General features: G+C 41.8%; 1 protein-coding gene across 7 annotated transcripts; it reads left to right on the top strand.

The window, feature by feature from the left end:
- The first annotated feature begins 5,008 nt into the window (after positions 1–5,008).
- Positions 5,009–24,570, top strand: LOC113161008 (ras-GEF domain-containing family member 1C-like). Of its 7 annotated transcripts, none has more exons than XM_026358487.1 (16): positions 5,009–5,368; positions 5,568–5,626; positions 6,463–6,597; positions 16,210–16,425; positions 16,638–16,760; positions 16,976–17,113; positions 18,858–19,079; positions 20,222–20,296; positions 21,113–21,214; positions 21,754–21,856; positions 21,950–22,029; positions 22,134–22,229; positions 22,349–22,444; positions 22,525–22,648; positions 22,773–22,845; positions 22,929–24,570. In XM_026358487.1, exons 3-16 carry the CDS (start codon positions 6,469–6,471, stop codon positions 22,951–22,953), a joined length of 1,602 nt encoding a protein of 533 aa, XP_026214272.1. In that variant the 5' UTR covers positions 5,009–5,368; positions 5,568–5,626; positions 6,463–6,468; the 3' UTR covers positions 22,954–24,570. The 7 variants fall into 7 exon arrangements, with proteins under 7 accessions (XP_026214272.1, XP_026214274.1, XP_026214271.1 ...); XM_026358489.1 differs by having other exon boundaries at positions 5,516–5,626; positions 21,116–21,214; XM_026358486.1 differs by having other exon boundaries at positions 5,516–5,626.
- Positions 24,571–25,184: the final 614 nt, after the last annotated feature.

Here is a 25,184-nt window from a genome sequence, read left to right as displayed (position 1 = left end):
GAAGGATTATCATCTCTGCTTGAAAGCGCAGTATGTGAGTGACGTTCAGGCGTTCAAGATACATGACAATAACATCATTAATTACCTCTCCCTCTTTGATGGAATAGCAGGGGTAAGTACTGTGTGGGAGGATCAGTCTGTGAATAGATGCTTGTCATCACTGTTTCTTCTGGTTGTTAATAGCAGGTGAGGAAATAAAACTCAAAGATAATAAAGTGTTCTTCTACATCACCTCGGACAGTACAGGGACTTCTTCTGACAAAGCCATTTTAAAAACCAATTACTATAGTTTTCTTCTTCCTCTTTGTGTTCATCTCGCCTCCTTCGCCTCTCCCACTGGTGTGATTTCGCTGCTGCTTTCAAACATCTGTGTGTTTCTCAGTAACAGACCCACAGACAGCTTCAGTCACTTTAACTGGACTGCAGTCGTTGTACATTACTAATACAAAGCACAGATCTCTGAAATAAGTTCTTTAGCATAGCTGTAGAAATTAGTTCTCCAATAAGCAAAACTTAAAAATAATAGTCACAGTGTTAAAAGGGATATATTGACGAAAGACATGGGACAGCTCTTTGAATTTAAGGTAATAAACCCTTGAATAGAGTTTGGAAGGATTTGCTACACCTGTCCAATAAACAGACACACAAAGAAAAACTACAAAAAAGGTTTGGAGGTTTTTACAAAACTGAAATGAATTGATTGATGTTTGGCTGCGGTGAAGTCAAGTGCCTGTGTTTTCCTTCTTTATATTTGTTCTCATTGGATCTTGATTCTTCCGCTGTTGCACTGCACTGCCTTGCAGAAGAAGAAAAAGCCTTACGGGTGTCACTACAGTCACATAGCAAACAGTCACTTGCACTTGTTGGATAACGAATTGTTGCTTTACTGTAGATGATGATGATATCAGAATCAAATAAGACTCATTTGGGACATTAAACCCTTGTGGTAAGATCATAACACCTGTGTCATCAACTCCAGATCTGTCCTGGCCCTCTTTGTCGTAGTTTGGAACGCAGTATTCTCCCGTTGCTGTGCGTGTCTTCGGCCTTATTAACGTGTCCAGTCGTTACTACTTTCCAAATTTGCCTGCCAGAGGGGGGGCTTACAAATGAGTGTCAGACAACCCTCCTTTTCCACCTCAACTACTACAAAAGACTGTTCTTGTTTTTTCACCTCATTCTGTTCCCCCCTCTTTTGAAACAGGGGGACACTGGATGGGTGGCGTACAGATCCATTCACCAGAGGAGACAGAGAGGCGCCTGGGGAAATAAGGACTGATTGGTCAGGGTGCAGACCAGACTGGGGTTTGGCACTAACAACACTTTGGCCAGCCTGCGCTCTTCACAAGTAGCAGTGGACCAACAAGTGACAGACAGCGAAGGTCTCTCAACACTCACAGAAACAAAGCCTGCAAGAATCTGTCCTGTGAAGTCTTTGAGCTCTCTATTCAAGCCTTTCAATGTAGCTATTGCTCTCCTGAATGCCTCTTCTATGTTCTCGGTTTCCTCCCACTCATCCTCTGGCAACTAGTTGTCTGTCCATCCTGTCGTGCACACAGGAAGTATTGCTGAACAGTCTCATCAGCATTGACACGTTGGGTCATTATCCCTCTTCCTTGAATGTTGCAACCATTTTTTCCTCAACTACACACCAGAGTGTGTTTGTAGCATCAGACATAAAATCTAATGTGTTTAGAACTTATAGCCCCATTTAGCAGTGATTTATATTTGTAACAGACCAAAAAAAGCAATTTCATGTTCTTTTGGTACATTTTATTGGCCTAAATGATGAATACAGCCTTTGGCCAGGCCTCACAAGAAAGCAAAGGACTTAATATGTGTTGTTAGAGACGGAGAGATAAACAGAGACGAGAAGAGGGAAGAGACACAAGCTAAAGTAGAGAGTCTTTGCTCTGTGGAGAAAGAGATTTTGGGTCAGTCAATCCATTGATAGTCAGTACCCATGTAACAACTAAAATGTGGTCACCTCCACTGCTGCTATACACTGGGTCAGGCTCATGTCTGAATAAAAGAATCAGCACAGCCACATTTAAAAATGGCCTTATCATCGATGGTGTTGAACGCTGTTCTGGGAAGGCTATATTTGTAAATGCAGCATTCTCACTTGTATATGCTGTTAGCGCTTGATTTCATCTGTGACTGTCGAGTTTATTAACAGCAGTACTCTGGGATGTTGCTCCCTCATACTGGTACCAAGCAACAGCTTTTGACAAAGGCGCAATGCGGGTGTTAGATACTGCATGCAAATGATTTTGAAAAAAGCGAGGGGGGAGAAAAAAAAAAGCAAACAAACCTTGAGACACTGAGTGTGAACGCTGCAATCAGTTACCATCACTGGTGCCGCTGCAACACCCTCAATGTATAATGTAAGCCTATGAGGGGAGAGTGGGGAGCAGAGGCGATGTAAAATATTTGAATGTGACTCCATCTGCTTCCTCTGCTAGTCTACAGAAGCACCAAAACACAGCTCTATCATGTTGTCATTAATCATAACTAACCTCACAGTTCAGCTGTATATCTTCACGTCCCTTCTTATGCGGCTGCTGAATCATTATTGTGTTGTATGTGTGTATGTTTGTGTGTTTACTCGCATTAGTCACATACTGTATGTTCACACTGTGGGAAATTCCCTTCGCCATCTGGGGAAAAACAGTCGGTATAAGCTATCCGCTAACTATTCATTTTAGCCTTTACAGCTTTGGTGTTTGATTAAGGATGGGTTACAAGTTCAGAGGGGTCAAAATTTTGTTTGGTTTTTATTTTGTTTAGTTGTATTTTGTTGCATCTTGTGTGCAAATAAATAAACTTAACTAAAGCTTGGTTTTGACAAACTATTCGATTGCCCCAAGTCATCTGCTTAGATCTGGGAATTACCAAAGATCCAATCTGGCAAGAAGCACAAACAGTTATTGGTCCAAAAGGGATTATTCATGTTTCTTATAATCTAATATGAATTTTTACATTCAAAGTCAATTTTAAGTTATGTTATAATGCTGTGTGTTTCCTATATTTAGGGCTATGTCTGAGGTTATAGTTAAGCAGCACTTAGTTTCAGGTCTGCTCGTCTGCATGCACACTCTAACTTTAACATCACTATTTAACATGACATGAGATGTCACCATTTTTAAATAGAAACATTTCTCCTCGCTCCTTTTTGGTCACAGCAATGCAATCTCAATCCCAGCAGTTACTTAAATACAGACCTAAATATTTTTTAAGGCTAATGCAACTCTGTGGGGAGCGGATGTAAGTCAATACAGTCTCTGTTAATACAGGGTGGTTAAATCTCACACTTTACTATTCTATATATGTACTGTATATATATATAAATAAATTCCACTCTACATGATTTAGCACTTGAGTGTGTATGTATGTGTGTGTGTAACAGAAAGTCATCTGGCCAAACAAAGACCTCTGCATCTCTGCTGATTAATTCATTACTTCTCTGTGTCCATCATCCAGTTCTCTTTCTACAAATTAATTATTCTCTTCCAGTAAATTACTCCTCACCACCTTTCTAAAAATAAAATGATAGTAGCAGCTCAAATAAAACCGAGCAACCCCCCAGCTCCCTTCACCCATCATTCTAGCTTCTCATTTCTGCTCATAGGGGAGGTTTTGATTATTCCCTCATTGCTGTTTTTAAATTAGGTTGATCGTATTGATTAACTATGGTTTTAATGAAAATACATCCTGGCTCTGAATGTCAGAGTCTCATTTCCATATTCAGAGATGGTCCTTGTCATTTAGGGGTCACGGTTAGCAAGTGTCACTCAGACGATGTTAATTGAAGAAGGTTTGCCTGTGGATTATAAATGAAAAGGAGGCTCATTGTTTCTAGTGATCTGCTTGTGATTGTCTAATAACCTCACTGGTCAGAAGCTTATGCACAATGGGGTGACTCATTAGTCAACCATAGAGCAATTTCTTAAGTAAATGATTATTTGTTTTTTCTTATATTGGGTTTGAAATCAATATTGACAAAGCGATATAACTGTTGACTGACATATGCCCTATTATACTAGAAATTCATTAAACGTACAGATCAATAATGCTGTTTTTTCTATAGTCTTTATTGAAAAGGCTGCAATCTGTAGTCCTGTGAAATAAGTATGTATATCTATATATTTACATGTTGTCATTAGATTGTACTGACAGTTTTTAAAATGATGCCATTATGATGTTTCTTCACATCCTCAAAGTGTTGTTGAGGGTTTGGATTAGAATACAGTTTAGTTTTAGTTTAGTTTAGTTTAGTTTAGTTTAGTTTAGTTTAGTTTAGTTTAGTTTAGTTTAGTTTAGTTTAGTTTATCTAGGGAATGCATTATGTCCCCACAAGCCAGAGAAAATCTATCTACAGCAACAGTCAATTAAAGACACGGTATTTAATACAGGAAGTCAGTTTTTTACTTTCAAAATAAAAGCTATAAGTTATAGTGATAATAGTATTACTAATAATTCCTTCTTTATTATTTATGTAAATATTAATACAGATTAGATTAGAGAGCCTTAACGTTCATAATGGTAGTATTTTTAAGACTGACTAAAATTACAAAGACATTTATATATATATATATATATATATATATATATATATATATATATATGTATATATATATAGTACATAGCACATAAATAATATAGTAAAGTGTGAGATTTAACCATCCTGTTTCAAATCAACGTAAAATGACGTGATCTTGGAAATATATATTAAATAGATCCGGTTCAAAACTAGGATTAATAGGATACGTTTACACTGTGCTGACATAGTGTATAGACTAGAAAAAATGTTTTAATCCAAACTTTAAAACTAACCTAAAAGAGACAATGTGTCTGGGGCCATGTCCACGGTAATGAAGTCGTGCTTCAGTGAACTGAACCCGTGTTCAGTGAGCGTCTTCTTTTGAAAATGGAAAGCGGAAGTCACAATATTAACTTGACCACATGAGAGTAGTTCCCTCTCGCCTCCTCTGTCTAACCACTTGCTCCGAGGACGTGTGGATGTGCGGCGCGCTCGGCTGCGTCTCCGTGTGTCAGGACCGGACGGTGTCCACGAGCTTCGGGGACGCACTTTTTCTCGACAGCAGCCCTTCGTCTGTGTCGACTTTACCTTGGTGGAAACCTGTGCAGACTCAGCAGGAGCAACACACAATCAGCAGAACATTTCCTCCACATCCAGCAGCCCGGCTGCGCATGTGGAGTCCGGCTCCACTTGTCTCTCTGGTGCCAAACCAGCAGGCGGTGTTTGGACGCGCTTATTAATTTGGGAATATCTGGAGCTGCACTTTTATTGATTTGACATCGGATACACGTCGGGATCAAAGATGGGGCTCAAAGTGTAGTTCTGGTGAGTAGCACATAAAAACAAGGTTACCCCCACTACTACCGTATTACCATATTGAGATTGCGCTCACGCCCACCGCCTGTGCGATCGTGAGTGGCATCCTCTTGTTTTTTTTGTTTTTTTATGGTCGGCACACTTGTGTCGTCACAGAACTTTACCAACAACACTGATGACATCATAAGTCCTTATCGTGTTACCGTAGCGCATCGCTTTACTACGATGGACGCGTCGCAGTCTGTGGCGTGAGTCAGCGGCGTGCAGGTCAGTGGAAAGGGCGTGTGGTGGTGGTGGTGGGGGGGGGGGGGAGGGGGGTCCAGCTCGTTATGGGGGGGTTCAAACTGCATCTGCAGGAGCGATTGTACTGGTCGATAGATGGAGAGTACATGCTGATCAAATGTCACACGTTAATACAGCTGTTGACAGGTTTTGGTGCAAAGCTTATCTCCGTGCGTGTAATTATTAACGAAGTGTGCTGTATTTGTTATTTATTTCTGGAGTCAGGACAGAATGGACAGGTGTTGCATTTTACCGTATTTATTTTTCTTTTGGGATGAAAAACAAAACATCTGCATCATCCACTAGACACTGAGCAGCATCTTGCATACTTTACCAGCACAAAGGAGGGCATCTGTCTGTCTTGCAGCTCTTTTAATGTACCACAGGCTCTCTCAAAAACCAGTTCGCTCTGGAGAAATACCAGCTCTCGCTGTAGCTGTGACCAGTGAAGGGACTTTTGCTCTGACAGCCTCCGGACTCCTCTGCTTTCTCAGCCAGGCTGCACCTCCCAGCCCCCCAGGAGTAAAGTGCTGGAGTGGGGCATCACGTTTCGTGACTGTGCTCTCTCAGCTGCAGCTACAGGAGACCACAGCCATTTCCTTACACATTTCCCAGCTTTGCCTTTCTTTACCCCGCTCCCTGGGGTTAGTATATTTGCTCACCTTCACCTTGACTGTCAGTATGTCCCTCTTTATGTCCAGAGAGGTGAAAAACAAACATCTATTCTCAGTTGTTTTTGTTGTCATGTCTGCTGAGGGAGAGTTTCCTTTGTCAAATGACATGAAACAGTACAAATTGATGCTTTTATTTTTTCTTTTCAGTCCTTCATGTCATTCACTCCAACCCATCATTTCCTGCTTTTGACTTTGGCCTCCAGTAGTCAAGACCCTTGTGGGTTCACTCCTTCAACTGTGCTAATCGAGCCCATGAAGCCTCACTACCCTCGACAGGTACAGGTATGAGTCACCAGAGCGCGGGTCTGTTAGAAGTCGCTGGTAACTAACGAGTTTACAGGTACAGACACAGACTACAGCACATGTTCCCTCCAATTCAGGCCAAGTCTGCAGAGAATAACAGGTGTGCTGTTAATGAGGGCATCCTTTGGTCTGACGTGAGATTGAGCCAGACAAGTTCCCAGAGAGTGAGGCCAGTCATTGTGTGTGTGTGTGTGTGTGTGTGTGTGTATGTGTGTGTAAAAGAGAGAGAGGGAGAGGGCAGGGTTTGTCTGGTGCAGGTCGACAGCGAGGTAAACACAGTAGCTGTTAGTCTGGTAGCAGTGACAGCTTTATGACCATCACAAGGTTTATGGCAGTGTGTGTGTGTGCACAGGGGGGAAGGGTTGTGTACGTGTCTTTAAGGACAAACCTACGTTCAATAGGGTTAGGGTAAGGTTTGGGATTACACATCCAGTTGTATTAGATAAAGTTAGGGAAAGAGTCCAAGGAATGCTTTATGTTAGTGTGTGTCTTCACAGCTGTAGAAGACGTAGATGACACGCTGTTCGACCTGTCAGGACAGGAATCTCTTCATCACGCATGACGGATTCTAGTCAATTCTGTTATTGTTAAACACAATTGTTATCTTCATTTTGTTATTGAATGATCCCTCACTTGTTGGTTGGGTGGATCAATGTTCAGTGTGTGAAGAATGAAATTCTTTTGTTCCTCTCTTATGCTGAAGTCATGCCATTATTTCAAATTACAGAAAGTCTCTCATGGAAATTGCATAATATAAGGAAGGAAACAAATTATAAAGGGCACATAATAGATAAAAGTAGAAAGGGGAAACATTTCTTTTTTAACTATTTTCATTTCTTTCATCTTCTCAATATACCTTCTAAATGTTTGTGAATTATTTATTCATTTATTTAGGTTCACCATACCAATATAATTTCACCAGCGCTACTGAATTGTTAAGTACATGACTTCATATAATCGGCTCCTCAGCTCAGTAGGATCTGACTGAACACGGTGATGGCCTGACAGGCTTTCGGATGTCCCTTGGCTACACTGCAGCTTTGCACCCTGATGCCAGGGGTGATGAGAGTGATCCCACTGACAGACCGAGGCAGACAGGGTTCACATGTGGAATCACTCTGTCACAGACGGCTGCTCTGTCACAGGAGCGAAAGACCGAGCAAGAGACACGAGGAGAGAGAGAGAGAGAGAGAGGAACAAGGGATTCTGATGGAATAAAGGAGAGAGGTAGGGGTGTCGCGATGGGGGCTCAACAGGCATCTAATTACCTCCCAACAGGAGCTTTGACTCCATGGAAACGCTCTGCTGCTCTCCAGAGCTGGTCTGAGCTGCCACCACTCGGCCTGCGTGCTGTCATATGGGCAGCTATTGATGGCCTGTCATTATGGATCGGTGGGGTTAAAAAAACCAATGGAATATGATTAGATCCCTGGTGTGTTTAAAAAAACCCACCGGAGTAAAGGTATAGATCACTCAGATCGAGACTCCAATTAATAAAATTAGTCCTATCCTGTGAACAGTGTGTTGTCATAAGAATTGAATTCTTGATGAGCTTGTGTGACGATGACAAAAAAAAAGGTCTCAAACGATGCTTACGGATCGTTGCTCTTAGCAGTCGTAGTAGCTTTCCTTTGATGTAGTGACACTGTTCCTGTTTGCAGGTGAATGGAAGGTTTGGGGAAAGTTAAAAATTAAACTGACATGGAAGAGTCTGAGCAGCTATTTATAGCACGGTTGCACTTTTAAAATAGGCTGTTAATTGTGGCATATATTATACATCATATGTTGTAAAGCCCCTTGTCCTTTTCATTTTTCTAACTTTTATCTATAACACAATCACGCCTACTGGGAAATCCCCCGTTTATCTGTTAACATCAGATGTGATGTGGCGGCACACTGTTGCTATAATAATCTACAATTGATATAAGGACAACTTGGAGTCAGTGCTCTTACATTATGAGTGCATCATTAAAATATTTCATAGTTTATAAGCTCAAGAATCCACGTTAATTTGGAAAAGATTTAATAAATAATGTAATGAATAGAGATCAGAAATATGAAAAATAAGATTTTGTTATTGTTAATAATGTATCCTGAAAACTTAACATAATTCTCTGATTTAGGCTTCTCTGCAGGCCAATCAGGCCACACCCTCTGAAATAAAGCAATAAATAAGCACAAATAGATGAAGTAGTATTCAAATGTTTTTAATTTCCCCCCTTTTTTTTTTAGAGGGATGGAAAAATGAAATCAGTTCAAAGTCTTAATTACCCATTGATCTGACAAATGACATGGACCACTGAGACCTCTTTCATGTCTCTAATCATATCAAAATACATGAAGCATGACTTGTGAACACACCAGACCACGCAGTCCCCCAACAGTAATTAGTAGTGTGACATCATACATCAGCAGTAACGCTCCTCGCGCGTCCTCTGCCCATACTGGCTGTAATGAGCAGATAGATGTACTGTAACAGCGAAGGAGACAGCCGTGATAAAATTAGTAATGTCTGCATATTAGGTTTGCATCTCTTACCATCATACCCATTTGTCTGCCTGCTTATTGTGCAGGTTTGATTGAGAGTAATACAATGCCGAGTGGGTGTCTGGATGAATAGTATAATTTTAAAAAGTGCTTAAAGGGCTATTGAGGTAGCTGCACATAGGCATTGTTTCATTCAGCATTTCTGCCTGGATGCTCTCATTCACCCCACTGTGTTTTTTCCTTTGCATATTCTTCCATTCACTTGGTGAGCTGGCAATTCCTCTTAAGTGGCACTTGAGGCAAAATTATGCCTGTTCAGGACAGAAATAAAATGACTCTTGTCCAATTCTCCTCAAAGGAGTGTTGCATCAAGGGTGGCTGGAAATTGGAATATTATAAATAATACATGACTGTTTTTTAAAGCATTATGACCACTGTGAATGACAGATTTAGGGCACTCAAGGCTCAGACATGTGCTACTTTCTCACTAAGAGCCAGCCTGTGCTCAGCTCCAATTATCTCTAAGTAACATGCTAGGTTGCCCAGATCCATCACTACTCAAAGACCTTAAGTTCATTTTAGCACTCCATTTTCATATTTGCCAAACTAGGAACGTATTTTTCACACGTGTGAAGTGGCTTGAAAGTGGAAGTTAGTGGATAATGGTGCTCAACCTTTAGAGTTGGTCTCAAAAGCGCAGACTTTCTCTCAGCTTGATGGTTTTGTGTAGTGCAGCTCTTGATTCAATCTAAATGGAAATTTTTGTGAGGTGATATTTTGACTTTAGTGATTAAATGTGTTCGGCTTCTCTCATGCGATATCATCATTTTTACATCCTGCCTTTCCCCTCTGTTTTTGTTCAAGAGTACATTACGGCAGAGCCACACCTCTCGGGAAACACTAAGACAGATGGTTGTTTTCACTGTGAAGGAATGACTACACTTGGACTTAGATACACTCTTGACTTCCTCAGCTCTTCTGCAAGCGCACATACAAACAGAAACCCAAATGCGTGCGTGCGCACTTTGTCCAAACTCGCTCAGGAATGAGGATAGCTGCACACATGTGCACAGGGTGTGTTCATGGACGAGAATCCCCACTGAGCTTTACATTGGGAGTGATGGAGCTGGTGGGTTTTGAACAGGTGCCAGGATGTCAGTGTGACCGCTGCTCTCACTCTATAAGGGAATTCCAATAACAGGGATTTGGGGCGTGTGTCTCCCTGCTGAGCCCTGAGTGCGATTCCCAGCCTCTGTCAGGCTCGTACCACAGAGAGAGGCTGGGGAATGGGTGGGGAGCCGGAATGCCTCGACTGTAACTCAATCTTGTGCTTGGCTGCTGTGTGGGTGCAAGTGTGCATGCATGTGTTTTTTTTTTTCTAGACACAATAAACTCATTTGTTGTCAGCTCCACTCACACACCATTAACCAACAATAGTGCACTGGTTTGGTTTAGTCGTGAAGCGTGTGCGGTGACATATGTGTGGTGTTTTGCGTTCCCTCGCTGTTGTCAACGCTGCCAGGCAGTCACCATGCAGCTCGGCAGCCAGATTGGCTCGGCCCCTGTACCTCGCCATTCAGTCTGGGCGCCAATACACTTTTGAGCTCCTGTAGAGACGGGATGATGGTAGGGGCAGAGGGCCAAAAAGCCTCCCATGCCAGCAGCTCCCACTGGGAGAGCAGGCTGCTGCAGGGCCATCTGTGCAGGCATCCTTAGCGGGCTCATTGGAAAGTAGGGCGTATAGAGGGACATAAAGGAGGAGGGGGGAATTGTAGGGACATGTGGAAGGGGAGCGAGAGGCTGGATGACAAAGAGGTGTTTACTCTCTTTTATACCCCTGCCATCATGAGAATACTCCATGATTTCTCTAGTCACATCATTTCGGCTTTCAAAGAACACTGGAATATTTAGGCCAGAGCTGAGATACTCCAAGGCACAAAAAAAAAACAGTGTCAGGACCAAAAATACACAGGGAGCTGCTTTTTGAGAGCACAGTCCTAGAATAGTCGAAGCGTTGAAATTGTAACGTATTAAAAACGCGAACATGTGGATCCTAAATTAGAAAGTATTAGAGTATGTAAATTAGGTAGTGAGCAGGGTGCTGGGGAGGTATATGATGGAGTCTGCAAAGAAAAACAGGAGTTTACACAGAAGCTCACAGAAGTTTGGCAGGAAGTGACTTTAACTTTCAGAATGTGTATACCCATATACACTTTCAACCCCTACACAGCCACGTCATCTTATTCCAATACATATCACATCCCTAGGCAAGCTACAGGATGCAGTTTTTACCTCAGTCACCTTACCTCCTTTTAAGTGTGAGCTCTGATACCAGGAAGCAGCAACAGAAACAAAATAAAGCGTTGCTGCAATACCCATGCCGGATATTTACTGTGTGCTCACTTTTGATGATGTGCTGCACCTCTAAGAATAGCACTGCATCACACTTGGAAGAAAAACGTGTTTGTTCTGTGGTGTTTCTCTGCATCAATATGGCTTTGTCTCTTTGTTTAAACTAAGGTATTCAGTCAGTAACATACAGTAAAAACAATCAGTATAAGTATATAAAAAAAAAAAAACTGCTGAATATTTTAACATCACCTGGGAAGCAACAGCACAGTAACAAACCCTAAATCTATAGATTTGATCCTCTCACCCACCAGATTAACAACAGTCCACTTATCAGTACGCGTCAGCTTCCCCTTCAGTGGCATGAAGACAGCTTTTTAAACTTGCTCAGCTGGGACTTATTCAAGGTTGAGAAAGAATGCTACTTGGCAAAGACAAGAATGCTCTTCAAGGGATGCTGCAATAGTTCACGTGGAGTTAAGATGAGGTTATGCTTTAAAATACACTTCCTTAGTGATGATTTGCTGCTGTTAAGTGCTTCAGTTAACATAATTCATCAGTGATACTGTGAAGAACACGTGGGTCTGAAGTATGGACCTGAAGGCAGGCGCATCGTCCTAAACTTTCCTTTTGAGGTGATGATTAATAGACGGGAACAGCAGCGTCGATAAATCTGAGTGAACTGTTACAGCACTAATGCAGCTTTTAAAACCTCTCTCTTGGGGGAAGTTTAAAAAAAAAAAAATGATAGCGCCTATATGTAGACTTGAAACTGAGCCAAGCAGCAGCAGCATTATTGTTACCAATGACCTCGGAGTGACTTTGAATACCGACAAAGCAAAGCTGCCACTGTACTTCTTCTGCCCCCACCCCCAAGGAACCTGAGCTCTTCACCTCTGACCCTTGAATTCTTAATGGTAGAGGTCAGACAGAGGTTTGATTTGTTCATCCATTAACTCCTTAATACCAGCAGCTGTGTCACCATTCTTCTTGCGCGCGCACACACACACACACACACACACACACGGGTAGGTATGAGTAATACTACTAATGTGGTGAAACGGGTTTTACAGAGACCAAGACAGAAATGACTGGTAGAAAACAATGACTGCTTGACAGCTTGTGTCAGGAGGGCCACACCACAAACCACACAGTGACACACATGCGCATGTAGGGTGCTGACAAAGTTTGTGTGTCTCCAGACAGGTGCCACTCTGTTAATCGCGATAGAACAAAGCATGCGGATCCCCCGGCGATAGCAACCCGACAGACTCTCGAGACGAAACACTCGCGCAGTCACACACTCAAACGCGCACACACCCACCTATGCACATTATTAGGCCCCTGAACAATGAAACTCCCCCAGCTGTCTAGACAGAGAGCTGGGCTGCAGTTGGCTTGCCTCTGGAGATCTCAAGAGGGATTAGAGTGCACACCACTACACTCACCTGTTCTTAGCTGCTTTTTTTCTTGATGTGTATTTTATTTATTTTTTCATGCAGCATTGATGCAATGTGACAGGCACACAGGGAGCTGGGTGTATCATGACGTATGGAAACAAGTTGTACATAGAGTACAGCTGTTGTTCACTGCTTGGCTTTAGTAGGAAAGCAGTGGCGTGATGAAATAACAAAAAGTAGCTGTAATAGGTATTAAAGAATCAGAAATAAATAATCCTGGAGGCAAGTAAGCAACAGTGCTCAGCTTTAATCAACTTATGTTGCTCACACAACTTCAGTTGGTCTGGTTTTACTAGGCCACTGATATTAAGGTAGTTTGACTCTTCTTCCTTTTCTACTGTCACACCACATTCTTCCATGTTTCTCACAGTTAAATATTTCCGTGGTTTATCACAAAACCAAAACAAGAAGTAAACGTAACATACGTTGCCAGGAGACGTGTGTGTGCTTTATCTGCTTTCAGACCTAATTCAGTCACTTTTATCTAAATACCATTGCTCTTAAAGCGATATATCCAACAAATCATGTGTTACATCAGCCAAAGATTGTTGTTCAGTGTGATCTCTCCGTCTCTAGTTCTTCAGTTTCACATCAGTGTTAGTGGTGCAGCGAGAGCACGGCTGAGTGTGTCTGAGGATTTGTCTATAATTTGATTTATACATTTGTAAGAAGGCGTTACCTGACTGACCATCTGCTCCCATGCAAAAGACTGTAAGATATCGACTGTCCGAGACACAGAGATGTGATGAAATGATGAATCAGCACTGGAGAAATGCCAGAGGGAGGAGAGGTGATCTGAGGGGGAAACAATGGGGAGACATAAGGAGAATAAAGATTATCACAAGCGATCACAGAGATTTTGAAAGAATAAAACTCTCAGTCACTCCTGTACATACTGGGCTGGTGTGTGTGTGTGTGTGTGTGTGTGTGTGTGTGTGTGTGTGTGTGTGTGTGTGTGATGACTCACAGATATACTCCTGAATTTACCCACACAGACTCTTTGAGCTGTGCAGACTTTGTCTTCCTGTCTGTCCTAACATGAAGGAAATATCTCTCAGCTGCCATGAAACCTTTCCTGCTGCATCCGTGTTGTTATAGAGTCTTGCTGGATTCGTCCATTCCTCTGTTTATCAGCCCATGTCGTCTCTGTGGCTGTGTGTGTAATCCAATCTAGAGGAGCCCACTGCAAGGACACCCGGGGTTTGCCCGTAATGGAACTTAATCTAGACAGTGACAATCACTTTTATGCAAGGTAAACAGCTCATGTGTTTTAGGGAAATGTTAGACTGCATTTTGCTGGTCGTATTTTTAACCGAGGTCTGATGGTCATTCGGGTTCAGATAAATAAAAGATGCATTTATGTAATTTCCAATGTGTGCATTAGATTTCCCTATTAAATATAGTATAAACTTCAAGTGGACTGAGTATCCTCTGCTCAGTTAAACACCTCTCAAAGAGTTAGTGTCAGTGTGCTACAGAGAGACATGCAATAGCGAGCCATGATTATAACTCACAGAAGCAGATGAGAAGATGTCGGCCCTCTTTAACCACAACTTATATTACAAGAGATATTGCTTTGGGTGTCAGCACTGTAAGTAGGAAGGAAGGCTGTAAAACCGCCCCTCTGAAAGACAGACTCCCCATCCCCCAGCCTATTGTGTGCTTGTCTGCGTGCGTTTGTGTCTAGGTGTGCACAAGTGCATGAATGAGTGCTTGTGTGTTGGGGTACAGGGAGAACAAAGAAAAGCTGAACCCTCCATGCAGGGACCTTGAGACGTGAGTTGGTCCTTGACCTTTAACCCTAGCGTCCCTGGAAGTAGTCAGTACCTAAGGTAGCTGATAGGTGAGGGGGGAGGAAACCTAGAGGCCACCAGAGGTTAAAACGATTGTTTCAAACTTGCCTCCAGTGATTTAGGATGACTGCAAATGTGACACACTGTGCCTTTACTGTTTTTTGTTTTTAATGTTTATTTATGTCATTCTAGTAAACGCCTGCCTCATCTGGCAGAATTAGAGAAGGAGAAATACTTCTCCTTCAGCTCTCTCCTTCTTTTCTGTCCTATTTCTGTTAGAATTAGCGTGTATATTGTGCTCCTTCTTCCCCAACTTCGACTGTTGTCTGAGTTATAGTCAGCAGGAAGAATATGGTGTGCTAAGATCAGAAATAACTTCCTGCGTGTTGCTTAAGGTCTCACTGCCAGCATGTGGATTTTCTGCCTTTCCTGTGACTCCTGCAGGTTTCATGTTGATGAACTTGCCTGAAGGCACCCAGTCACTGAAGTCCTTCTTGGTGATGATGAGTGATGCAGGTAGATGCAGTAGATGTAGTCGCCAGGTTTTGTGTGCTGGAACACAGCAAAGTCCTTTTTTATAACAAATAAGTTTAAAATTCAGACATAATAAATCAAAATTCAGTTCAGTTCATTCAGTTTAGCCAATATTTCTTTATCTGTGCCATTAAAAAACTTAATAATACAGGTGAGGTCTCTTATAGTCTCTCAGTTTTCAGTTACGTGTACATTCAGGTGATTCTGAGTGATAACGATCACTTCACCATGACATAGCCGGCACCGTAAGTGCTCTTTCCACTACAGCGGCAGATCCATTGAGGGAAGGAGCCCATTGAATTTTTAAAATGTGTAACCCAAAGCATTCTTAAAGGGAGAGATGTAAAGTAGAGGGCAGTGATACAGCCCGACAATTGCTGTAGGGCAGCAACAGTCTCCACGGCGACTGAGCGACCCACATTTGTCTTCTTGATGTGGGAGATGGGGGCAGTTGTTGGGGGGGGGGGGGCGGGTATTCTGCATCCTCTGTCAATGGCAGCGGGTCATCTATTGGAAAGATTCAGTGTGTTCCTGTGAAGAAAGAGTGTGGAGAGGAAACGATGCACTGGAAGGATGAGCACAAGAGAAATATTGTGTTAGAGAATTTAGGCTAAAACAGAGGCCTGTTGGAGTCAGAGTGAGAAAGATAGAATCGTGAGTTAGTTAGTGTTGGTGGCTTTTAGTTAGATGAAGGGATAAATATATTCAAGCTTATCATAAACATGTATGAATATTGCACGAGATGTTTCTAGTGAGCCATTTAGAAGCTGCTGTCCCATACCCCCAAATGGATTACTTGTTGATGAGACCCAGTGTGAGCACAGTTTGCGTTAAATATACTTAACAAATTAACTAAAACCACATAATGTTCTTGAGTTTCCATTTCCATTTCATAAAACCTAACCAGATCCCTCTTCCTCATTTTGCTGATGTACTGCTGACACTACCTTATTATGTTTATGTTTTAGACAGGAATGCCCCAGACTGTGTGCTCAGGCACCATGTTCACCACCCCCAGTGGCTTCAGCCCTCATCTGGCCTGTGCTGAGCCAGGGGAGGAAGAGGAGGCCCCGCAGGAAGGCCCGGGACCCGGGGCTTGTCTTGCTGACGGGCCCCCCATCACCTCTGCCTCACTGGACACACTTATCCAGAACTTAGTGCCCACTACCGATTACTATCCCGAGGTAAATGGATCACATTCAATCCACCGTTCATTATAACTCCTTCAGAAAGTCTATTTCAGTATATTGTGGTGATGAATGCACTGCCAATTGAATTATTAGCCTAATGGCTCAGTTTAAAGTACTACTTTGCTGGCTGTAATTACAGAAAGCAGCAGTGTTTTATTGATGTTGTAGCAGTGTCTTAGCAAATGCCTCCTTCTGTCCTTTGACAGAAAGCCTATGTGTTTACCTTCTTGCTGAGCGCTCGTCTGTTCATCCCTCCTCCGGATCTGCTGGCCAGGGTGTGTGAGCTGTGCATCAAACAGCAGCAGCTGGATCAGAGCCCACTGGATACGGTCAGCACTGCACCACACACAGATACATAACTCCTGTATGCACATGCACAAGCTAATAAACAGGCACCCAGGCATGCTCGTGTTCCACATGTAAACAACAGCCACTCAGTATTTTGCCAAATTCACAAAATGATGACATTATGATAGCACTTGTTTTTGCTGACGGAGTCACAAACCTAGACAGTGGTAAACCTCTTTCGCTTCTTGCACAACAGGCTAAAGTGCGTAAGTTTGGTCCCAAGATCCTGCAACTGCTGACAGAGTGGACCGAGACGTTCCCATCTGACTTCAGGGATGAGAAGATGGTGGGACACATTAAAGACATCATCCACAGGATAGCTCCATGTGATGAGGTACACTAATGACAGGAAACTGCATTCACTGCAGCATTAACACCAGGAATTCTGTTTCAGTCTGGGATGATGTTTAAACAGGATAGAATATCAAAATAATCAATTTTTACAGGATAATAATTTGTGACATAGTGGATGCATTATGTTGAGCTGCACTGTAGTTATACAGCAGCTACAACTATAGTTAATAGTTATAGTTGCTGTTATAGTATAGCAGTAAGCTGTAGCTGGAGTGAGAAATGCTGTGATGGGGAATTCAATTTAATTAACGTCACTACCACTGTGGCAGGTCGGTATAAAGAGTCACAGAGTCAGTGCAGGGTGAATAGCCACAGCTCCATATTACACCATCTTGCATTACAGGAGAGGAGAGAGGAGGGAAAGATGTGAGAGGAGTGGCTCTGTCTGCAGCCTCGGGAGAAACTAGAGGGAGGGAGATGGATGGAGAAACTGAGGGGGATGGGATACAGGGGGCACAGGAAGCACAGGAGAAGGTAGAGGTGGAGGAGGGTGATGGAGCTGGAGTGGAGGATAGGAAAAATGGAGGGAGTGGACGAGAGCACAGAAAGAGAGGAAGGGCAGGTGGTGATGAATGTGCTGCTATTTACAGCTGGCTGTCTACAGTATGGGTGTGCGTGCATACATGTGGGAGCTGTGGCTCTGGGTCATTTGTGAGACAGCCTGACCTAACGGCCTCTGTAACCAGTCATCTGGAGGGAGGGGTACAGAAACACACATTCCTGGACACAGTGCACATCACTGCTGTTGTGTGGAGACCTCAAAAACCTCTAGTAAATTAACCTGTTGTATTAAACTGTGAAATCTCATTGTTCTCTTAAGTAATTGGGCTCATTAAATCCTTTCATACAACATTAGATAGTGTCAAAATGCATTCCCTTCTGTTTTGAAGATTAAAGGTTTGCCCCAAACAACATCCAGCCACACAGTGATTTAATTAATGAGGTACCAATTTACACATATAAAGAGCTTATAAATTACTAGTAACGTGTTCATTCAGATTAGAAAGGTCAGGAGCTGAACAGCAAACTACAGTATATGTGCAGTTTACATTGTAGATTGAGAACAGTGGTGGAAATACTCAGGTTCTTAAGACTGAACTAAAAGTATTAATAAAAATAAGTGTGAAAGTGTTTTCTTGTTACATTATTGGAACATTATTACAGATGCTTTTAGCTAAAATGAGCATAATTTAGTTATTAATATACTGAAATTCACTTTAGTCTTTAACAAAAAATGTACTTTCTGTAAGTGCTGAGAGTAATTACGTTGGTACGTCCGTAGCTGTAGTACTGTAGTAGAGTTTTGCAAGAGTGTGTGGTAGTAGATTAGATCTAATTACAGAAGTGAGTTAATATGCATATATTCAGAACATATGTACAATATACACAGTCTGCCAAGACTTGGGTAAAGTTTTTGTAACCAACACTAGAAGGCTATGTTTTTGCATTTTCACTGGTTATTTAATTAATCAGAAATGACATTATGTGCTAAGTGTCCTTGACAATAGCCATTTATTAATGATGAGCTAATATTAATATTGGTGTGCTTTATGAGATATTAAAAACTAATTTGTAAGTTAACAAATACCAGCATTGCTAAAAAGACTGAGGATATGGCCTCATCACCTGGGTAGCCTGATGTCCTGTTGATTTATACCAAATATTGATCAATATAGCATAAATAAATTATTCATTAACACTCTTCTCTCCTCTCCTCCCTGCAGACATACTGGAAAACCTTGAACCAGGTGCTTCAGAAGCTGAACCAGAGGCTGGCCCTGATGAGCCAGGGGGAAGAGAGCATCATCAAAGTGTCCCTCAACGCCTCGTCCATCTCTGACAAGCTGGTGGCCTTCAAGACCAAGCCTCCACCTATCCAAAAGGACATGCTCTCCATCTGCAACGACCCGTACACACTGGCACAGCAGCTTACCCACGTGGAGCTGGTGAGGAGAGGGGGAGGGAGGGAAGAGGCAGCATGGATTAGATAGAGGTCAGGGAATGAGAGATGGTAACAAGGATGGACGTTGAGGAGTGGAAGGGATGTTTGATTGGGGAGAGAAGGAGCAAAGGATGGTGAAGAATGGGGCGAGTTTCGAGTATGTCAAGGACATGAACATGGAATAAAACACATCAAAGGAGGAGAAGGATGGGATAGAAACAGATATGAGAGTGGTAGAAAATGAAATCTGAAAGAACAAAGAAAACATTGTGGGAGGTATAGTAGAACACTACAACAGGAAGAAACACGCAGCACTGTGATCTTGTAGTATTTTGTAGATCAACGTAGTACAACCATGATCAGTACTAAATGCTCTTCACTCAGAGTAACAGAGAGAAGAACGAATGAAATAATGCAGTGGAACATATATGAACAAAGAATCTCTGCAGCGTCGCTCACATTGCATGCGCGGTGCCTTGAGTGTATTCATGTGTGTATTGATGTGGGCACGTGTACCTGGGAGTGGTTATGTGTGTGTGTGTGTGTGTGTTTGTGTGTGTTCCTGAGTAAGCTTGTACCCTTGTCTGAACAGTGACATCACCCTAGAAGTCAGTGTTGTGCCCGGGGCTTCAAACAAAGGGGATAAAACCGCTGTAGATATATGTGACCTGACAGCTTCACACTCTGGCACACACACACACACACACATACACACACAAACATAGAGAGAAAAGCAGCGACATACAGCCATGTACAGTGCTCCCATAATGCACTTTAATACTGTATATCTATTGTTTAGCTGCATGCTGATTCTCATTCAATCAGATGTGTGCTCTGTCACTATGTGTGTTATGCGTCTGAGCGAGAGTGCGTGTGTGGGCAGCGCTGTTTTTATTTTGGATTATATCACAAGCTGAGCAGAGTCTAATGAGTCAGTTTGATTTGCACATGTATGTGGCTGCCCAGTCGTCTTTTAATAGAAGGGAATAATGTCTCAAGTGTCACTTCGACGAAATATGATTCCAGTGAGTCATGTCAGTGAGTCATTACTTCCTCTTATTGATTGACTTCCATTACCGAAATGAAAGAATTATTAACTACCCCCTTGGGTGTGTGTGTGTGTGTGTGTGTCTGTGTGTTTTCCAGGAACATTTGAGTCGTATTGGACCGGAGGAATTTGTCCAAGCATTTGTCCAGAAAGACCCACTAGATGGAACACAGGTAAACTTCTATTGTGAGAATTTATGAATCACTATTTCAGGAGAAATTCATGTCAGAATTTTTACATTTACATTTAGTTATTAGGCAGATGCTTTTATCCAAAGCGAGCCAGCAGATATTTAAACCAAGGAGACAATATTTAAAGTAAAGTGCTCGAGAAAGAGCTTATTTCAGATTTATGGGTAATAAGTGCAAGATTTTTTTAAGTGCAGTAACAACGTACAAGCTAAGATAAGTACAGCGTGAGGTTCGGAAGAATTCTCATTTCAGTTTTTGAAAGTTGAGAGTGAGGCAGCTGAGCGTGCAGAGGTGGGTAGGTCGTTCCACTATCGTAGAGCCACAGAGCTGAAATGTTTTGCCTGCGATCTGTTAAGGTGAGGTGAGGGGAACACGAGACGTTGTTTGCTTGTAGAGCGAAGTGAGCGAGAGGGATTGTAGAGTTTTGTTTTGTTGGGGTATTCTGAAGAATAGCTGTCGCAATGCTTCTTATGGGGGTCAAACTAAGGTCGCTGAGGCAAAAGGCCAGAAGAGGCCAGCTGAATGCCTTCACTCGCTTTTTTTCCTCTGTGTGGTTTTTCTTTGTATTCAGCCGCCATCTCTTTCACACGTCCTCTCATATTTCTCCACCTTTTTTTTTTTTTTACACATGGCCTCCTTCGATCGTGTTATTTCCACCACCAGCCTCACTGTCTTTGTCATTTACACTCACATAAGAGGTCAGCCTGGAAATAGGAAGCTAATTAGGATCAGAGGAACTCCCAATGGAAGCACTTTATATACTCACTTGTGTTTGTGTGAATGTGTGTGTGTCATCAGCAGCCATGCTTCAGTGAGCAGAAGAAGAAAACGTCCAACCTGGAGGCTTATGTCAGGTGGTTCAACAGACTGTGTTACCTCGTAGCTACTGAGATCTGCATGGTGAGTGGCAAATGCTGGTACTGTACATCAGGTATTCATCTATACTGACTTAGACTTGAGAAGCACAGTCTCTATGCTGATAGTGAAGGGTATGAAAAGTCTCAAAAACATTGGGAGCACTTATCTTGTTCACAAAACATGATTGATGAATAGCACTTAAATGAGTAAGAGGAGACATTAGAAATACCTTTATTTTATGTGGGGCCTTTTTTCCAAACATACAATGTCAATCAAGGTCAGTGAAATTTTTATTTTTCATGTTTTAAATAACTATTACCAGAAAAACCTAACGTTCTAGTAGTGCTAGTAGTATTTTATTTTTAAAAACAAAATAAAGGTCATAACAAATGAAGTCAGTTTGGTTCTTACAGGGCATTGTTGCACCCTAATGGCTGTTTTGTGTTACTACACTTACACTGCAAAGGCCCTTAAGTGGCTTTATCTGTAGAGAGATAATGGCACAAACAAAAAAACAAAGCATGAAATAAAATGAAATAAAAATACCATGAAATAAAAATATTTCTCTTTTTTTTTTGCAGCCAGCAAAGAAAAAGCAAAGAGCCCAGGTGATCGAGTTCTTCATTGATGTTGCCAGGGAGTGTTTCAACATTGGGAACTTCAACTCCCTTATGGCCATCATCTGTGAGTCTGCTTTTTGCATATCCACGAGTATTACCACTGAGAAATCTCCTGCATGACCTGGTATTAATAGCTGAAATCCATTTCCTCCTGTAGCTGGTATGAACATGAGTCCTGTGTCACGGCTGAAGAAGACCTGGAGCAAAGCCAAGACTGCCAAGTTTTTTATTCTAGAGGTAAGAACAATGTAACCATTGACTGAGTGAGAGGTTTAAGACAGGTGAGACAGGTAAGAACTTGAAGCTGACAGTGTATTGCTTGTTGCTTTTTGCTCTAACAGCATCAGATGGATCCTACGGGAAATTTTTACAACTACAGGACTGCCCTTAGGGGGGCTGCCCATCGCTCCCAGACTGCCAACAGCAACAGAGAAAGGGTAGGACTCTGCACCACATCACTCCTATTACTCTGAAAGCATGCTGGCAGTGATCCCATCATTTTTTCCCATCTTTCTGCCAATATTTTTATGTCTATCTGTCTGTTTTCTTTCCTCAGATCGTAATTCCCTTCTTCAGTCTGCTAATCAAAGATATTTATTTCCTGAATGAAGGATGTGCGAATCGGCTGCCCACCGGCCACGTCAACTTTGAGGTTAGACTGCCCACTTGCTCCTTAGTTTGTTGTATTTAATGTCCCTAGAAACATATACTTAGTGTCGTTTTGTATCTTAGAAATTTGTGGAGCTGGCGCGACAGGTTGGGGAGTTCATGACATGGAAGCAGGTGGAGTGTCCATTTGAGGAGGATCGGGCTATTCTACACTACCTCCACACTGCTCCAATCTTCAGCGAGGACGGTGAGAATCCACCACGTTGTTTCCATTCTAAAAACTAATCCCAGAATTTTCATAGTAGTTTGTGATTTATCCAACTAGTCCACCCTACTAACACATTCACTCTTCTTTTTCCATTCTTACCCAGGACTCTATCTTGCATCCTACGAGAGTGAGAGTCCAGAGAATCAGGTAGAGAAGGACAGATGGAAAGCACTCAGGTGAGACTCATAACACGTGAAATTACAGGATCAAGTGTAAAACGATGCACTGTCCCTAAACAGCATGTCTTTCTACCCATCAGGTCTAATGTTCTGGCAAAGACATGAGGCAGCTTACCCTCCGAACCAGCGAGGGAGCACGTGTTCTTGCACTAAAATGAACTGTGAAGGAACCAAGCTGGTACTTAGGTGTTTTCCTATGAAGAAATTATGGAGAAAAAAAAAGAAACACGATGAACAGGATTCATCCAATAGAGTGTGTGGGGGAGAAAAAAAGAACGCATCAAAAAACAAACAAACAAAAAACTGTTAAGCTAAAGAAACTAGATCATCAGTGTTGAGGTACAGTATATTGGAGAAGGTTACAGTTTCTCCATTCCCTGTCCCCTCGGTGTGTGTTTTACTCTATGAAGATACGTTTACTACTATAGAGAGTACAGTTACAGGGAAAACCACTTTATAAAATGAAATTCCTACTGATTCTGTAGTTGTTTTTGTATTTGCTCCTAATTCTCTCTCTTTATTCCCCCTCCTTTGGTCCAAAGCCTTGTCCAAGTATTTAATTGAATTTTCTTTTTCCTTTACTTGTAATGTACTGTAAAGAAACTTACGATGATGTGAAGGGCGCTGGCTAGCCCATATCAGCTACAGTATCAAATTTTATAGGTCTACTGAAGGAATGGCAACTGAGTGTACGTGGGAAGACAGAAGATGACATGCCTTTGGTATTTTACCAGTTCATTGTGTGTGTACCTTTGTGTGAGTTTGTATGTTTATGCATTCATGTCTATTCAGGTCGTCACTGTGTTTTGCATGGGAACGACTGGAGAGAACCTTCTAGTGCTCATCTCCTCTTATAATTTTATTTATTCTCCTGTATGTTACTTTGGGAAGGAGTTGGATGGGGATTATCAACTGTTTAAAAAGTGTTTCTTTTAAATGTATTATGCCATTAATGCAAGAAAACTACAGTATAGCTTCAGCTACAGAAGGAGCCAGGTGTAGATTGTGTATAAGTGACATTTACCCTTCATCTTTCTGCTCTTCAGGAAGTTTTCTCTGACTGATGTTCAGTTGTCTTGATATATTTATGGAGATTTCTGTGCTGACAGATGTATAGTTTTTATTGTAATTTTCCTTTACTGAATATGAAGTCCAATGACATGCTACGACAGGTGTTTTTAACGGGGCATTAAGCGAATCCACCTTGTAAAGATTACCACTGCAACACAGACTTTGTAGTGATAATGCATTGTTGCATTCTGCGGAAGGGCAGAAATGAACCGTGTCTTTCTACGAAGAGGGAAACTTGTGCCATGTCAATCAGTGGTTGTCATTACAATACAGGTTCCTCTGACTTGTAATGTGTGGTTTGTTTTGTGGGATTGTCACTGAACTTTGTTTTTGGCAGTTTTGTTGTGATTAGGGAGCCATTTTTGAGGGTGGGCAGTGGGGGGAGACGAGGGTTAAGGGAGTGGGAACTGTGTAATTATGAGGTTTTAAAAAAAATAGTCGTATTCAGTTTGCTATAATTGATTGATGTCAGTGTTTTCTCTTAAGAAGCACCTTTTCCCTCTCAACAACAGACTGACTTTAATTCTCCCTCCTCATTTGTCATCAGTAAACTTGCTTTCCCTGTAACACAGATAAGTTAAGACTAGAGCCAGAGACGTGACATCAAACCTGTTAAGGTGATGACATGTTTTAATAAAGCATTGCCTGTGCCGAACGTGTGTTTTCAATGACAGCTGTGTACGGGACATCGGTTCTGCTGCTATTAAATGGTACCACTGCAATCACATCTTTGAGTTTTTGTTTTGCTAATGCATTAATCACTGTCTGCAGTTTAACACGTTGAGTGCATTCAGTGTTTTCGTGGTTATTAAGACACAGTAAATACACCTTTGGCTTCAACATCGCTGCACAAATTTTGGCTGGTTCCTAAAAACCCTTTAATAAAACTAGACCATGCTTAGACAAAAGCCTGCCGTTGATTTCATTTATGACAGAGCTTGGTTTGATTTCCAGCGTTGCTGTTTTTTCTGCCTTTCTCTTCAATGCCTTAACTATGAATTCACAGTTCAAAATAAAACTGTGAAAAGTCCTGATCTCCTGATGTCCTTGATTTATAAACACCTAATACTGTGCATTTGATCATTGTTAAGTCTCAGGGCAAATTCTGTGAAAACCCACTTCACAATATTACAATATTTTATTTGCATAACTCAACCAGAAAATCAAGGGAGTCAATTACACCCCCATGTTAATTTAAAGGGGCTTCAACTAACAGTATTTCTACTACTTTAAATATTATAGATTAATTAATATTTTAAATATTA

The sequence above is a fragment of the Anabas testudineus genome, chromosome 10 (assembly GCF_900324465.2).
Source record: "Anabas testudineus chromosome 10, fAnaTes1.2, whole genome shotgun sequence".
Classification (NCBI taxonomy): domain Eukaryota; kingdom Metazoa; phylum Chordata; class Actinopteri; order Anabantiformes; family Anabantidae; genus Anabas; species Anabas testudineus.
The sequence above is the reverse complement of the archived record's forward strand: the minus strand, read 5'-3'. Positions and strand labels throughout refer to the sequence as shown.